Here is a 17202-nt window from a genome sequence, read left to right on the forward strand (position 1 = left end):
TTCTAACGTGGTTTGACAAATTCCCAATGGAATTTGGTATGATGCCACCCAGGGGATTGTTCTGCATAGTTATCTCTTCTAAAAGTCTGCAGTTTGTTAAAGCAGTAATGAAACTAAGTTCAGGCCTTCCCGGTTCTACTTTTAGCTGATTTTCTCCAAGAGAAAGGATTTCGAGGAATTTTAAGTTGCCTAGGCTTGGGGGTATTGGTCCCGTGAATAAATTGTTGCCAATATCAATCTTAGTGAGCTGAGAATAATTCGAAATAGACGGAGGAATTTTTCCACTAAGGTCATTCCCTGCTAGAAAGAGAACCATAAGATTAGGAAGCCCAAGCCCAGTCGTTGATGGAAGATTTCCAGAAAGATTGTTTTTTACTACGGACAGAATTTGTAGAGAGGACATGTTGAAGATTTCTTGTGGTATTGCCCCAGTGAGCTCATTGAATTCCAGGACCAGATAACTTAGATTCAAAAGATTTCCCAAGGTACTCGGTATGCTACCTTGGATTTTGTTGTCCTCTAAGTATAGAATCTGTAAGCTTGAAATGTTGCCAATGGAGGATGGAATGGGTCCTGTCAAATGGTTACCACCTAGATACAGCTCCTCAAGATTTCGTGTACTCCCGATTTCTTCTGGTATTTGTCCATCAAACCTATTGTATGATAGAGATGCATAGAGAAGCTCTCTACAACGGTGAATTCCTGATGGTAGTTGGCCGCTAAGTTGGTTGTCAGTGAAAAGCAATTCTTCAATATTGGGGGAGTGCTGGCAAATATCAACAGGAAGACTACCCGAGATGCTATTACGGGTAAGAATAATTGACAGTAGAGAAGAGATGTTAAAGATGAGAGAAGGAATTGAACCTGTGAGGCCAGACTCATGCAAATCCAACAACTCTAAAGTTGAGATGTTGCCTAGGGATGATGGGATTGTACCCCTGAGATTGTTTCCTCCCAGAAGCAAGGAATCTAGCTTGGGCAAGATGCCTAACTCCTCCGGTATGCCATCACTCAGCCAGTTTGATTCAAGAGAGATGAATTCAAGCCTCCGGCAATGGGAAATACTGGGCGGGATCTTTCCTTCTAGCTGGTTATTTTGTAATTTCAGTATTCTCAAACGATATAAATGGCCAAGCTCATATGGCAGATGGCCGCCAAAGCTATTATTACTGAGGTCAAGCAACACGATAAAGGAGAGATTGCCAAGATAGGGAGAAAGAGTGCCCCTAAGACCCCTTTTCTGAAGGCGCAAAGCTGTCACTCTCTGTCTTCTCCGACTACAAGAGACCCCAACCCAATTACAAAAGCTTGTTTCTTGGGTCCAATTACCACCCAAGACAGAGTGGGTTGGATCGATGACATCTGATTTGAAGGCGAGGAGAGCGGATTGATCAGTGAAGTTGGAGGGGGACGCAGCCAAAAGAAGCAAGCAGGACTGAACTGATAGAGCTCCAACTAGGTAGAGAAAGCTAAACCTTTCCATGAGCATGGCTTGACAGAGGGAGAGAAAGAGGAAGGCTTTGTTTGGGTCTGTGCGAGATGATATAAAAATGCTCAATTTTCAACCATGTACTGCATTCAATGTTGGGTGGACAGTGTAAAAACCTTTGGTTTCTGGAAAAGAAAATGCAAGAAACCTTTGGGTCTAAAGTTCTTCATTTCCCACTCAAAGGAGAAAAACCATGACAATAAATTGCAAATTCTTTTGGTAAAGTAAGGAAAGGTCCAAGATATATACAGTTCTCAGTTGGAAGTCATGTCCCACTCAAAAGTGGTGTTACTTTCCATGGTTGGAAAATAATACAGCAGCCTAGGCACTTCCCATGTTCACGATTGCTTGAGTTTTGAGAGGAGGAGAAATGGCCCTCCCAAAAGTTGAGGGGAAATAAAATATAAAGTTGAAAAATAGAGAAAAAAAAAGTGAAAATATTAAATAGATTTTAGATTAATAAATTATTTTTATATATATATATTTTTTAAAATGACTTATTTTTAATTTAAAATTATATATATTTTATTTTATTTTATTTATATTTTTATAATAAACTAAATATGAGAAAAAAAAAATTCTTAATGCCTTGTTAAAACCACATAGCAATAGCCTTGTTTATGTAATATGGGTTAGTTGTAATGTAGTGATTTATTTATCTTATGCTATATTTGATAACACTTTTAAATTTTAATTTTATTCTCAAATAGAAATAAAATCTGAAATATGATTTAAGGTTGTTAATTTTGCTATTATAAAAGTTGCAATCCATATAAATTATTTTTTTATGTAGATTAAAAATGGGGAAAAAAAACTTTCATGGAAAAAAAAAAATTTAAATGTGATCTTATTAAAATTGCTCAAATACAAATAATTTTTTTTAATTAAATTTAAGAAATAACTAGTATTAACTTGCAAAAGCCAATCCAAACAAGAGTTTTAGGGGCTTTTTTTGGCCATGATTTCTAAAACTTCTTTTTAAAAATTATTTTTTATTCTTTTAACTTAAAAACAATATTTAGAAACAAGTTTTTGAAAACATGGTCAAATTGACCCATATTTTCTTTTTGTTTTAAAAATTGGTGAAAACAATTCCTTTTTGTTCTCTAAAAATTGTTTTTTATTTTACTATGTTTTCAAAAATTGTTTCCAAGGAACAATAACTAAATAATGTTTGAAATTTTTAAAAACAGTATTTTTATTTTTTAAAATAAAAAAAATAAAAATAAATCATACAATCAAACGGCTCTAGAATATGCTAAGATGATTATAATAATTGAGTAGTTTATTTCCTTAAACCTCACAAGAGAGCATAAATCAAAATAAAGCATGTGTTGGAAAGTGAAATAAAAACCACTTTTTTTATTTTGAAATTATAAAAAAAAAAAAAAAAAAAAAGTTAGATAATGTGAGAAATTTTGGCAAGACGCGTAAAGGGCGCTAAAGGGTAGGTCAACATTTGATTAGGATAGTGAGAAGAAATTAACCAAGCTGTCTTCCTTACATGATAAAGACATTCACTTAAGTCTTGGTCATCTACCCACCCAACAAGTCCACAACTTGCTTGGAACGGAAGGCTGACTTCCATGCATCTAATAAAGGCGAGGTTACATCTCTGCTTGTGAATAATTTCCTGGCAAGTACTGTGGTTTCACCACGGTATTGTCATCAAAAGGTTGAAATCTTTGCAAATTCAGGGAATTATTTGTAAATAGTAACAATGTGATTAATGGTTGCTTTAAATTCCGTGATTTTATAAAGCGTTTTTAATATTTCTAATATTTAAAAATTTTTATCTAACATGCTCTTAATTTAAGATGATAGGTCATTCTAAACACAAAACTTTTGCTAGAAAAATATTACAGAAAAGACCAAACAAAAACCAGGGATGTGGATGGTAAAAGGGCTTGAGAGGAAGCAAGAGTGAACTAGATTCAACTAAGGTTTTCTTTGAAGTAAAAACAAGTAATGAAAGTCATTACTAGAGAAATGCAAAAAGAAAGGAGCCTTGGATTGAAATTGGAAAAGAAAAGGGACTTACAAGATAAGGGGATAAGAAGATAGTGGCTAGAAACTAGGATATGGTTAGATTGATAAGAAATGTGAAAGGAATCAAAGAAAAAATAGGAATATGCCAAAATGAAAGAGAGCATATTGAGACCATGTACACCAATAAATATTCAAATTAACCGTTGGTAAAGGAAATGACTAACAATAAAATATATTTTGACATATTTTATCTCATCTTAGTATGTGTATATTTTCAATCTATCATTAGGAGTAGTGTTGTAAGATAACTAAGCATCCCCTTGTTGGAATTCTAAGTCCCTAGTACTTCAAACAAGGAAAAAAAAACCCTTGGGCAACCTACTCATCTTTCACTTGATCAATCTAGATTGCAACACAATGGTCGAGGCTCGACCTCCAACCATATCTACTCAATCAAGACCATCTTGGCATGCTTATTCATAGGCTAAGTACTAGAATTTAGTCTATTGGATTCTTGCATGCCCACATGGCAACAACAACAACCACATGCTAAAAAGCTCAAACATAATGTTGTAGTGTTTTTGGAAAGAAACATATTTTGACATTGTCCGATGAAATCTCGTTGAGGAATGATGTGAGGAAAAAGTATCAAGAGAAAACATTATCAACGGAAAACATAAACAAGCATAAGCAATCAAATTAAGAAAATTGAAGGAGGCATGGAAAAGTTGGCAAAGTCCTTGCATTAGCTAAAGGAGTGACAATAAAAATTAATAGCAATGGAAAGGAAAACATGGAAAAAAAATAGAAGAAAATCATAAGGTGATAGAACAATTATTGGAATCATCAATAAGTACAACTAACAAGATGAATTGAGTTATGAAGACCCTCTTGAGTTGGTCGGTTCTTAACCAATCCAACCTTATGAGAAGCAAAAAATGCAAATTGAATAAAAAAGGGAAGTACTATTAGCAGTCTAAATGATGTAGTCCAACTATGAAAACATTGATATTTTAATGTAAAGGACGCACATCTTGTAACTAGTCTAACCATTCTAGTCCAGCCATTTATTTTGAAAAGGCATCAAAGTCACAATCTCTAAATAAAACAACATAAACAAAAAATGTAGTTTAATGAAAGTGGACACAACTAATTAGTCAATCTATTTATCTATTTGGATCTTTAAACAACTCTTTTTCATTTCCTTTCATCCTTACAGAGGCTGCATAAATTGGCTAAAGCTAATTTTTTTCATATCTATATATAACAATCACTTTCATGATTCCTCAAATATATATTAAGTAAATGTTTTCTCATTTTATTGTGTTGCCTTAAATTTATTCCTCTTTTGGTGGTTTGTAATGATTACATTTATTCTAGGAATTGAAATTTTAAAAATAAATAAATAAAATAAATATCTTATGGCACTACATCTAAATAAATAAATAAATTGTCTTACCACATCACCTAAAAGGTATTCAACGTACATATGCCCCTACAATATTTCTTTGAAAGGTTTTAAAAAATTATGGGAAATTTTAGTTTTCTTTTCAAAAAATAAAAAATTGTTTTTCAAATGTGCTTCAACTTGAAAACTTGATATAAAAGCAAAATGGAAACATTTTTTTGTTAGGGCCTCGGAGAAAATAAAAGATTCACCATGACTCTATCCCTGGCCAAAAAAACTTGAAGAAAATCTTTCAAAGGAGAACTCAAAAATCTTTTATTAAAATTCTTAATACCTTGTTAAAAACACATAGCAATAGCCTTGTTTATGTAATATGGGTTAGTTGTAATGTAGTGATTTATTTATCTTATGCTATATTTGATAACACTTTTAAATTTTAATTTTATTCTCAAATAGAAATAAAATTTGAAATATGATTTAAGGTTTTTAATTTTGCTATTATAAAAGTTGCAATTCATATCAATTTTTTTTTATGTAGATTAAAAATGGGAAAAAAAACTTTCATGGAAAAAAAAAAACATTTTTTAAATGTCATCTTATTAAAATTACTCAAATACAAATAGTTTTTTTATTAAATTTAAGAAATAACTAGTATTAACTTGCAAAAGCCCCAAACAAGAGTTTTAGGGGCTTTTTTTCTAAAACTTGTGTTTTAATTATTATTATTTTTATTCTTTTAACTTAAAAACAATATTTAGAAACAAGTTTTTGAAAACATTGTCAAATGGACCCATATTTTCTTTTTGTTATAAAAACCGGTGAAAACAATTCATTCTTGTTCGCTAAAAATTGTTCTTTTATTTCATTTTATTTTAAAAAATTGTTTCCAAAGAACAACGACTAAATAATGTTTGAAATTTTTAAAAATAGTTTTCTATTTAAAAAAAAAAAATTAAATCATACCGTCAAACAATATCTAAAATATGCTAAGATGATTATAATAATTGAGTAGTTTATTTCCTTAAACCTCACAAGAGAACATATATCAAAATAAAGCATGTGTTGGAAAGTGAAATAAAATCCACTTTTTTATTTTGAAATTATATAAAATAAAAAAAAGTTAGATAATGTGAGAAATTTTGGCAAGACGCGTAAAGGGCGCTAAAGGGTAGGTCAACATTTGATTAGGATAGTGAGAAGAAATTAACCAAGCTCTCTTCCTTACATGATAAAGACATTCACTTAAGTCGTGGTCATCTACCTACCCAACAAGTCCACAACTTGCTTGGAACGCAAGGCTGACTTCCATGCATCTAATAAAGGCGACGTTACATCTCTGCTTGTGAATAATTTCCTGGCAAGGACTGTGGTTTCACCACGGTATTGTCGTCAAAAGGTTGAAATCTTTGCAAATTCAAGGAAGTATTTGCAAATAATAGCAATGTGATTAATGGTTGCTTTAAAACCCGTTTGATAGTAATTCTAAAAAGCGTTTTTAATATTTCTAATACTTGAAAATTTTATCATTCAAGTATTAAAAACGTTAGAAATATTTTCTAGAATAACTCCTAAGCATGCTCTTAATTTAAGATGATAGATCATTCTAAATACAACTTTTGCTAGAAAAATATTACGAAAAAGATCTAACAAAAACCAAGGATGTGGATGGTAAAAGGGCTTGAGAGGAAGCAAGAGTGAACTGATTCAACTAAGGTTTTCTTTGAAGTAAAAACAAGTAATGAAAGTCATTACTAGAGAAATGCAAAAGGGAAGGGAGCCTTGGATTGAAATTGGAAAAGAAAAGGGACTTACAAGATAAGGGGATAAGAAAATAGTGGCTAGAAACTAGGATATGGTTAGATTGATAAGAAATGTGAAAGGAATCAAAGAAAAAATAGGAATATGCCAAAATGAAAGAGTACAGATTGAGACCATGTACACCGATAAATATTCAAATTAACCGTTGGTAAAGGAAATGACTAACAATAAAATATATTTTGACATATTTGATCTCATCTTAGTATGTGTATATTTTCAATCTATCATTAGGAGTAGTGTTGTAAGATAACTAAGCATCCCCTTGTTGGAATTCTAAGTCCCTAGTACTTCAAGCAAGGAAAAAAAAAACCCTTGGGCAACCTACTCATCTTTCACTTGATCAATCTAGATTGCAACACAATGGTCGAGGCTCGACCTCCAACCATATCTACTCAATCAAGACCATCTTGGCATGCTTATTCATAGGGTAAGTACTAGAATTGAGTCTGTTGGATTCTTGCATGCCCACATGGCAACAACAACAACCACATGCTAAAAAGCTCAAACATAATGTTGTAGTGTTTTTGGAAAGAAACATATTTTGACATTGTCCGATGAAATCTCATTGAGGAATGATGTAAGGAAAAAGTATCAAGAGAAAACATTATCAATGGAAAACATAAACAAGCATGAGCAATCAAATTAAGAAAATTGGAGGCATGGAAAAGTTGGCAAAGTCCTTGCATTAGTTAGAGGAGTGACAATAAAAATTAATAGCAATGGATAGGAAAACATGGAAAAAAATAGAAGAAAAACATAAGGTGATAGAACAATTATTGGAATCATCAATAAGTACAACTAACAAGATGAATTGAGTTATGAAGACCCTCTTGAGTGGGTCGGTTCTTAACTAATCCAACCTTATGAGAAGCAAAAAATGCAAATTGAATAAAAAAGGGAAGTACCATTAGCAGTCTAAATGATGTAGTCCAACTATGAAAACATTGATATTTTAATGTAAAGGACGCACATCTTGTAATTAGTCTAACCATTCTAGTCCAGCCATTTATTTTGAAAAGGCATCAAACTCACAGTCTCTAAATAAAACAACATAAACAAAAAATGTAGTTTAATGAAAGTGGATATAGTCACAACTAATTAATCAATCTATTTATCTATTTGGATCTTTAAGCAACTCTTTTTCATTTCCTTTCATCCTTATAGAGGCTGCATAAATTGGCTAAAGCTAATCTTTTTCATATCTATATATAACAATCCCTTTCATGATTCCTCAAATATATATTATGTAAATGTTTTCTCATTTTATTGTGTTGCCTTAATTTTATTCCTCTTTTAGTGGTTTGTAATGATTACATTTATTCTCGGACTTGAAATTTAAAAAAAAAAAATTAAATTAAATTAAATTAAATATCTCATGGCACTGCATCAAATAAATAAATAAATAAATAAATTGTCTTACCACATCACCTAGCCCTGCAATATTTCTTTGAAAGGTTTTCAAAAATTATGGAAAATTTTAGTTTTCTTTTCAAAAAATAAAAAATTGTTTTTCAAATGTGCTTCAACTTGAAAACTTGATATAAAAGCAAAATGGAAACATCTTTTTGTTAGGGCCTCGGAGAAAATAAAAGATTCACCATGACTCTATCCTTGGCCAAAAAAACTTGAAGAAAATCTTTCAAAGGAGAACTCAAAAATCTTTTTGGGTAGGATAGGTAAATGTCAAATATCAGAGAAATCAAGGCTCAATACAATTTTAGGGTGATTCACTAAGGAGAATAAGCGAGTATTGCATCACATACATAAAGAAGAAATATTGGTTAGTATAAGTCTCATGGGATTATATAGCCTTCGACCTAGCTAAAATTGTAAACCCTTATTTTATATTTAGTGAATTATTTTTGTGGTCAAAAGACCCATAGTCTTTAAATCTATATAATTTTTGGTTCAAACTTTGTAAGTGGTTTTTCACTTATACCATTAGTAATAGATCAAGTTAAAATTTTCAAAAGTTGATTTTTTTTTTTTTTTTTTTTATTCCTATTGATGTTGTTGTTGACTCATAGAACCCTTCAGAATGGGATCTTTGATTAACAATTTATCTTTCTTTGATAGAAATAACTACTCCCAGAGGAAAGTTCACATAGAATTCTTTCTTAAAGTCTAATGGAAAGATATGTGAAATATAGTGGAATTTGGGTGGTAACCTTCAGTCATATGAATAAAAACAGTAGATCCACTAGTAAAATGAAGGCCAAACAAGAATAGGACAAATTTGATAATGAGACAATAGAACTAATGTCAGTATATTTTATTATATTTTGAACTATGTGTCTTGGTAAATTTCACTAAATATCAACATGTAAATATGTAGGAAGGACAATAGAAGTGGAAGTTCACAATCATTTGAAGTGTTTTGACTTTGTTGATTGTCCACTTGATTTTCTATCTCTACCAAAATTAGATTATCAATTATTGCATTAGACTTAATCTCAACCCAATGTGATCTTCAAAAGATTTTTATTACCCATCATATATCATCACATCTAATCAAAACAAAAAACAAACCACAAAAAAAAAATAGAAATAAAACAATTAAAATACATAGCATGGAGAATTAGTCAAGAGAACTTCACCAATCTTATGATATCAATCACATGGGCTAACCCTCACTAGAAAAAACCTTGTTCACCTTGCCTCCATCCCCAACAATGGCATCATTTGATCTAAATCAACTTAGTGCTTTTTATTGCAATGGATCACACGCTAGAAGGGTAGTATTTGACTTGATAAAATTTATTAACCTATAGATGAGACCCTAAAGTGGTCATATCCTTAAGGATCAGGTTACTATTGATGGAGGTTGATGGTAACAAGTATTCTCAATAGAAACACCATGATATCTCATAGAATTAAGACAATGTGTTCTCATAGGTGATCCAGAGGACATGTGATTATGAAATCTGTAACCGCAATAATTCCTTTATTGGAATTTGACATAGCTTTTTGGAGTTAGAGTATATCAATTGATCACATAATAAGTGGAATTTATAACTCAAAGATTGGAGAGGTAATCTTATTAAATAATAAACATCAATTCATGGAGAGTCTACATGTAGTAGATAGTAGGTTACAAACCCAATGTAGATCCTCTATTTTATGCTCTTGGTACATGATATCTAGAGTCTACTCTCCTTCATTTTCTGTTCCCTTGTTGTGAACTTAGTGTCTTTTTCTAAGCTGCTATTGAGTCTTCTTCGGTGATCCACTATGACTTTGTGCAATCGCTATATTTGGATTTTCTTTGGGAACGTCTTGGAGGATTTCTAAGGATTCTTAATGTGATTATTCAGTGACCTCAAATTTTTAGTTTAAGATTTTATTTAGTATTAATTTTAGTATATTAAGACTTGACTCTGTTTTTCTATGGCATGATTTTAGGATTAGAAGAATATTGGATTGATTTTTTATTTTCGATTATATGTGGGTCATTTTGACATTTGATGGCATATGGTGAATATTTTATTTTTAATTGTATATTTTTTATTTTTTATTTTGTTGCATGAAATTGTTTTTTTTTTTTCATTTTGTTTTTGAATTGCATGTACATCTATTATTTGTTTGCATGAGATCATCTTTTAATCGTAAATAGATATTGATTAATTTACAAGTTTGATTACTGATACATGTTTTCCCTTTCTTTTTAACATGAGGGACACGTGGTATTTTGAGGAGCAAAGAGTGCATTTTGGATGGCATGGTGTACATACACCAGAAGAGGGGTAGTGGAATTGAACTACTAGTTTTGACCATCATGTGCTATGAGGAGGATGACTTCCACTCATTTTTAGAGAGCACTATCAGCAGCTCTATAGGTGAGCCACAAGAGGATATTATAAGCACTTTCTACACCTGTGCATGAACGTCTTTTATTGGAAGGCGCACCATCTCATTACTAGGGGATCATCATGCAACGATTATGAAGGGTTCCATCGAGAGTTGATCACAACCATCACGCTGTAAGAAAGGGATCGCGCATTTTAGGAGGCAGGTTCTAGAAGGCTCTAGGAACTTCAAAAGGATCAAGGATAGTCACACGTTTGTTGAGGTCTTTCCGGAAGATCCTAGAACAGATATAAAAGGAGCATAACAAACCGAGGGTTTTCTCTCTGGGGGTGTAATGACCGGGTATTTTATGCCACGTTAGCATTTCTATTTTGAAAAGTCTTATTTTGAATTATGGTTGAAAAGTCAAAAAGAAAAGTGTTTGAAGAACACGTGTTAGTTTTGGATTGGTGAAATTCGGTTTATTGTGTTGGTCAATTAGGTGAGTTGAAAATTTTATGCCATGTCAGCCTTAGGGTGGAAATTTCTTAGGATTTTAGTAATTGAGAATTTCCGGAAAAGAAAAACGAAAACGAAAATGAAAAGTTAATTAATTAAAATTAATTAGAATTAAAATAATAATAATAATAATAATAATAATAATAATAATAATAATAAAATTAAATTCCTTATTAATAAAAATTGAGAAAAATATTAAATTGTGTGTTTTATAAAAATAAAGAGAAAAGAAAAAAAAATGAAATGAAAATGAAGTAATTTGGGCTTGGATGAAATAGGGTTTTAAAAGAAAAATGGTAGTTAGTTATTGGGTTTATTTTGAACTTGGGTTGGGCTTGAGTGGGCTGATTAAAAAGAAGAGAAATGGGCTTGAGTGAGCTGATTAAAAGGAAAAGAAGTGGATTGATTAAAAGGAAAAGAAATGGGCTTGAGTGGGCTGTTTAAAATGAAACGAAATGGGCTTGAGTGGGCTGTTTGGTAAGTGGATTAAAATGAAAAGAAATGGGCTTAAGTGGAAAAGAAGGGAACAGTAGCAGATATGGGAGAAAGGGGGCGGCGGCACTGTAGAAAATCTCACCTCGTCGGAGCTTTGACCGGCCGTTTGGGTGGTCAAACGACCTCCGTTTCGGCTCAGATTTGGAGGGGGTGTTCTACTCGATGAGGGGAATAATCCTACGATGGCCAATCGTATTTTTAGCGGCTGAATTCTTAGATCTGTGGTAGGGGACCCTAACCCTAAAACTTAAATTTTTATGTTTTTCCCTTGAAAAAAAATTGTAAATATTGTCATTATGAGTTAATTTGGAATTATGGGTGCTGTATGAATTTTTCTAGAATATTTGGAATTTTTTTGGAATTTTTGGAATTTCGGGAAATTGATTTTGATTGATAATTAATTGTTTTGAAATGTTAAAAAATTATTAGATGGGTTGGAAATTTTCCAAAATTTGGGTTAAATTTCAAATATAATGATTTGTGAATTTTTAGGCATTGGTTAGAATATTTTCGGAAATTTTAGGGTAAAAAGTTAGTTAATTTTTGGATATTAAAAATTATTAGAAGGGTTGAAAAATTTTGTAAGTGTGGTAAAATTTCAAGATTTTTTATATACAAATTTTGGAATATTTATTTGGGATATTATCGGAAATTTTAATGTGTGAAATTATTTTATTGGATTATTGGGGAATGTTGAGATTGTTGAATTATTGAGGAACATTGGAATTGTGGCATTCATTTGCATCATGGTTATGTGGAAATAAATAAATAAATAAATAAAATTATGAAGATTGTGAAAAGTGTATGAAATGGAAAAAAAAAAATGAAATAGAGATGAGAAGTGGAAGCCCGTGTGGGGCGAATTAAGAAGGGAGAGAGATTCCTAGGGTGAAGACCCAAAAGTTACCCCGGGAAGACTCCGAATGGGGAGTGTATTTGGGTGCGGACGCGTATCCTTCGGTGAAAGCCTAAGAACAATAGTGCATTGTATGACTGTGTGTCACACGTTCATGTGCATTCATGTAATTGTTGAATATTGTGAAATTGTGTATAATATTATATATTAAACTATGTGATTGATTGATACTGTTGAATTGTTCCTTTTGTGTTGAAGTGTCCTTTTCGTATTCTTTGAAACTTAGTAATCCCCTTAACCCCTTGGGTGTTAGGCACCCTATTGAGCAATGTGAAAATGCTCACCCCTTCTTTGTTACACCTTTTTAGATGCAGATATCTCTCCTGAGGATCCACAGGTGGGGCAGGGAGGACTTCAGGATGCTCCTGAAGCGGCCTAGTGGAGCGTGACATTTTCTGTTATTGTGTTTTTTTTTTTTATTTTGGGATTTGTTTTAGTAATTATGACACATGGATTTGTTATAAAACTTTATTTTGATTAAGTTGTTAATTGTGAACTTTTATTTTGGACTATAATGAATATTTATTTAATCTTGTTGTTTTGAGTAGTTTTGAGATATTGTAGTTTATGAGAATTTTAGTGGGATGTATAAAAAAAAAAAAAAAAAAAAAAAATCCAGAGTGTTTTGGTTGACTGCCAACGTGGAATAGGAGGAACCCTTAGGGTCAAACCTTTGACCTGGGGTCACGGGTCAAATTTTGGGTCGCCCGGAATTTGGGTCGTGACAGGGGGGAAGGCTATTATGTAGGATTTTTGGACTCTTCTATAGAAAATCATGATACACCCATGGAACTTCAGAATCCTCTGTCTACAACAAGAGGAACCAGAGGCAGAGAGAGTAAGCTAAGAGCTGTGAGAGGCAGAAAGAGCGAGCTAAGGGCTGTGAGAGAAAGGCTTGGAGAGCAAACAAAAGAAAAAGAGTGATTCTCTAGCTGAAAGAGAGAAAGAAAGAGCAGAAACAGAGATGGAGAGGAATCGGGGTGCCTTGGCAGAGGAGGCTTGGACGGGAAGAAACTGGAGAAGGAAGAAAGGGAAGATAACAGGGAAGGAAAGGAAAGCTGGAAGCTCAATTGATTTGCTAGAGAATTGCACCCTCAGGTATGTTTGTCATAGATCTCTAGATCTTCTCCATTATCACATTGGTTTATTTTTCAGTTCTTGCTATCTTTTTTGTGCGTGGATTACTCGACTGATGCATGGTTTCATCTTGGAGTTCCATATTTGATATTCATATTTCTGTTATCTGTATGTCCCACCCGTTCTTGGCCCATTGATCAAAGCATGAAACGTGGCTTAGTTCATTAATTCGATGTTTCATTTTGTTTCCTTCTTTGGTACTCTATTTTGGTCGTTTTCTCCTTGTTTCTGGTGCTTGCATATTCTTGGCTATGGGACTGTGAAGAGAGGTGCCTTAAGAACCAGGCACTGCTGTGGGATTCTCTATTTCCTTGGTTGGGCAATTATATGGAAAAAAGAAAGTTGATGAAATTTCTAGGCCACTGATGACACGTTCCAATCCTGGGGATAAATTTATCGTGGCTTACTGTTTGATGTACAGAAGTGATATGGTGCCCAAAGATGATGAATTTTGCGAGGTAGAATGTTCATGCAGTCTGCAGTTTTGTTTCAGTTGCTTATCAGAGATACAGTCGCCTGGTTCATGTTTGATGTGGGAGCTTGCGACCAAAAAATGCTGAGATGCATCAAAAACAGTCAATTAGATCACAATTCATGCAAAGCCTTGTCCAAATTGTCACAGGCCTGTGGAGAAGAATGGTGGGTGTGGTGTTTGCTCTGTTTGCTTCATCCGTTCTCTTTCATCCCTGCTAACATGGAAGGTGATGCTTTACATGGATTGGGGACCAACTTAGAGGACCCACACAATGTTCTGCAGAGTTTGAATTCGACAGTTATCGATCTTTACACATGGTTTCATGTTAACAACAATAAGTGATGTTGTAAAGGATTCACCTCACAAAGCCTTCATTAGTGGGATTTCAAGAGCTCTTTCACCTAACAAGCTTATGAAGAGTACTGTTGCCCTTAGTCCATTGAAGGCTTACCACTTTCGGGGTAATGAGCATCTTGTTATCTTGTGCTTTTCAAGAATGTCAATCAGTGAGTTACTCTTATGGTAAGATTGGTTGGGATAAAATAAGATATGATTTTCAATGGGATATGATATTCTTGAATATATATATCAAATTTTAAAGTAGTATATGAATATGTTATATTATATTTATATTTAATTTATGAAATGAATAAAAAATAATATGAAATATATATTATTTTTAATGTTTAAAATAGAAATTATATCATATTCAAATATTTTTATATTTAAAAAAATGAAAATTTTGTCATTATTGACAATATTCATAATTTAAATAATTTAAATTTTATAAATAAAATTTTTTTATATTATGTTATTTAATATATAAAAATAATTTAGATATATCATGTATTAATATTATTTTATAAATATTATTTTATTTTTTATTTTTTAATCATAAATTTAATTTATAATAAAAAAATTATTTTATAAAATAAGTATATTAAAAAATAAATTTTTGATACATGAGATATGTATATCTCATATCTTACCATTGGATTAGCATATCCCATGTGGAAAAAAAAAAAGTAAAAAAAATGGATGATATTTCTCACCACTTATCATGTCCCATGTTTAGTATAATATATCATGTCACATGTTTAGTTAAATAAAAGATAAGATAAGTGATAGAATAACTTATTTTATCTCATCACTAATCAAACATGGGATAAGATATAATATCATTCCTCTTATCTTATCCTATGCTATATCCGGCCAACCTAATATGATCTTAGGGTTTGTGGGGATTGAATGGTGTGAAGTTGGGAAAATAAGTTTTAAAAGTAGTTCAAGCTATACTAGTTGCATTGGCAATTAAAAATACTGGAACCTACAATTTTATGGGAAGCCACTATTCTATGTGAAAGATAGGATAGAACCAAGACATCAAATAGGGGATGTATTAATATTTCCAAACATAATCAAGTACAGGAGATTAACGCATTTTGATGTTGACACATTTATTGAAAAAGTGCTCGTGAAGAATCAACATGTTGTTCTAAAAGGGCTCATGATTGTGTTGGTGGTGATTTGGAGATTCATAGAACGCTAAGGTCATTTTGGGCATGCTATATATCATTTTGAAGATCGAGAAGTTCAGAGTCTAAGGCTTCAAACTGTTTGCAAATTAATCAAAGCCAAAACAAGGAAGATATAAGCAAATAAAGCAAAATGTGCAGAGTTGAAATAAGAAGTATTAGTTTCGCATGATCATGTGAATTTTCACAGAAATGTGTGAATTGTACCAAAGAGTTAATTCTACAACATCTCAAAAACCAATGAGAATCAATTTCATATAAATGTGCACAATCTCACACAATTGTGCCAAAACCACCAAAATTATGTTAAAGTGTCACCAAGCCATATCTATTTCGCATGGTCATATGAAATTAGTGATCCTCGTGTAAAATTAAAGGGTTTTATTGTCATATGTCTCTTTTAAAGTTAGACTATATAAATTAATTTTTTAGAGTTAAGAAGAGAGGATAGAGAAGAAGGGAGGGAGAGAGATTGAATTCTTCTTTTTTCAATTCTTTAATAAATCTTTAGTTTTCTTTCTTTTCTTTACTTTTCCATCTTTCAATTTTTATTTTCTTGGAAACCAAAGACATGTCACTTAGCAAATACAGGCTGCCCTGAGGCAGCAATATATCAAATCAAAGGTCCAAACTTTTTCATACCAGGTATATAACAAAGTAGTTGCTATTTCCACAGCTGCACATAGTTTATGCTTGTGTGATGAGTATCATCTTAATCTGGAACCTGCCCTTCCTCTCCAATATCACATAAATGACATCTCAATAATCAGCAATAATCCAGCCAGCCAAAAAGCATGATTTATGAAAACCCATGTGATCATGTGTTACATGGGAATTGAATGTAAACCAAAAGTTCAGACCCAAACACTAGCAATTTCATATCATCCCAAAACCCTGAATGCCAAAATACCTCTTGCTCCACAAAAGCGAATCATAAAAGGCGGGAAACCTACAAGATAAAAATTTTAAAAAAAACGAAAATCAATAAAAAAAATAAAAATAAAAATAAAAAAGATGCATACATTCTTAATGGTTAGTTCCACCATCAAGGAAACCTACCACTCAATCCCCATCTGAACCTCGAATGTAATCCCTCCATTTTCCGTTGAAGGGTAACAAGAGAAGTATTAATTGAACCACTAATTTATAAATTCTCTATATGCTACTTGGCTTTGACGTCTAGTGAACTTTGAACATTTCCAGGGAGAGGGAGGGAGGTTTTAAGACTAAAGGATGATAAAATACAGGAGTTGGAGGAACAGGTAAAATGTTTTAAGTCAACCTTGTTGGATTTGTCTCTCTTGTTTGCGCCGTTTAAATTTTTGCCATTCATTGATTATGGTTGGGACCTGCATTTTTGCTCTTGTACTTGTTGCTTAGAGATTTGATGATGTTGATAGAAACAGGAAAGACGGAAGAGCAGCTACCGACCATCAATGTAATTAAGGATGAGCATAAAATGGTGGAGCAACTGCAGCTACCAACCTCAAATGAAATCAAGATGGTGCCGTTTTGGCAAGACCAGGAGAGTCGTCTCCAAGAAGTTGCACGAAAGGGGCCTCAAGGACTAACAACCGGAAAAGAAGCTAAGGATGAATGGTTCCTATATTGGCTTGTACGGGGCTCCCTCTTTTC

General features: G+C 32.5%; 1 protein-coding gene across 1 annotated transcript in view; it reads right to left on the reverse strand.

Moving 5' to 3' along the window:
* Positions 1 to 1489, reverse strand: part of LOC117921784 (probable LRR receptor-like serine/threonine-protein kinase At3g47570) — a 6208-nt gene extending 4719 nt beyond the window's left edge. The window contains exon 1 of the mRNA XM_034839743.1: positions 8 to 1489. Within this exon, the coding sequence (XP_034695634.1) occupies positions 8 to 1489 (1482 nt within the window). The remainder of the gene's footprint in view (positions 1 to 7) is intronic.
* Positions 1490 to 17202: the final 15713 nt, after the last annotated feature.

This window comes from Vitis riparia, chromosome 9 (assembly GCF_004353265.1).
Source record: "Vitis riparia cultivar Riparia Gloire de Montpellier isolate 1030 chromosome 9, EGFV_Vit.rip_1.0, whole genome shotgun sequence".
NCBI lineage: Eukaryota > Viridiplantae > Streptophyta > Magnoliopsida > Vitales > Vitaceae > Vitis > Vitis riparia.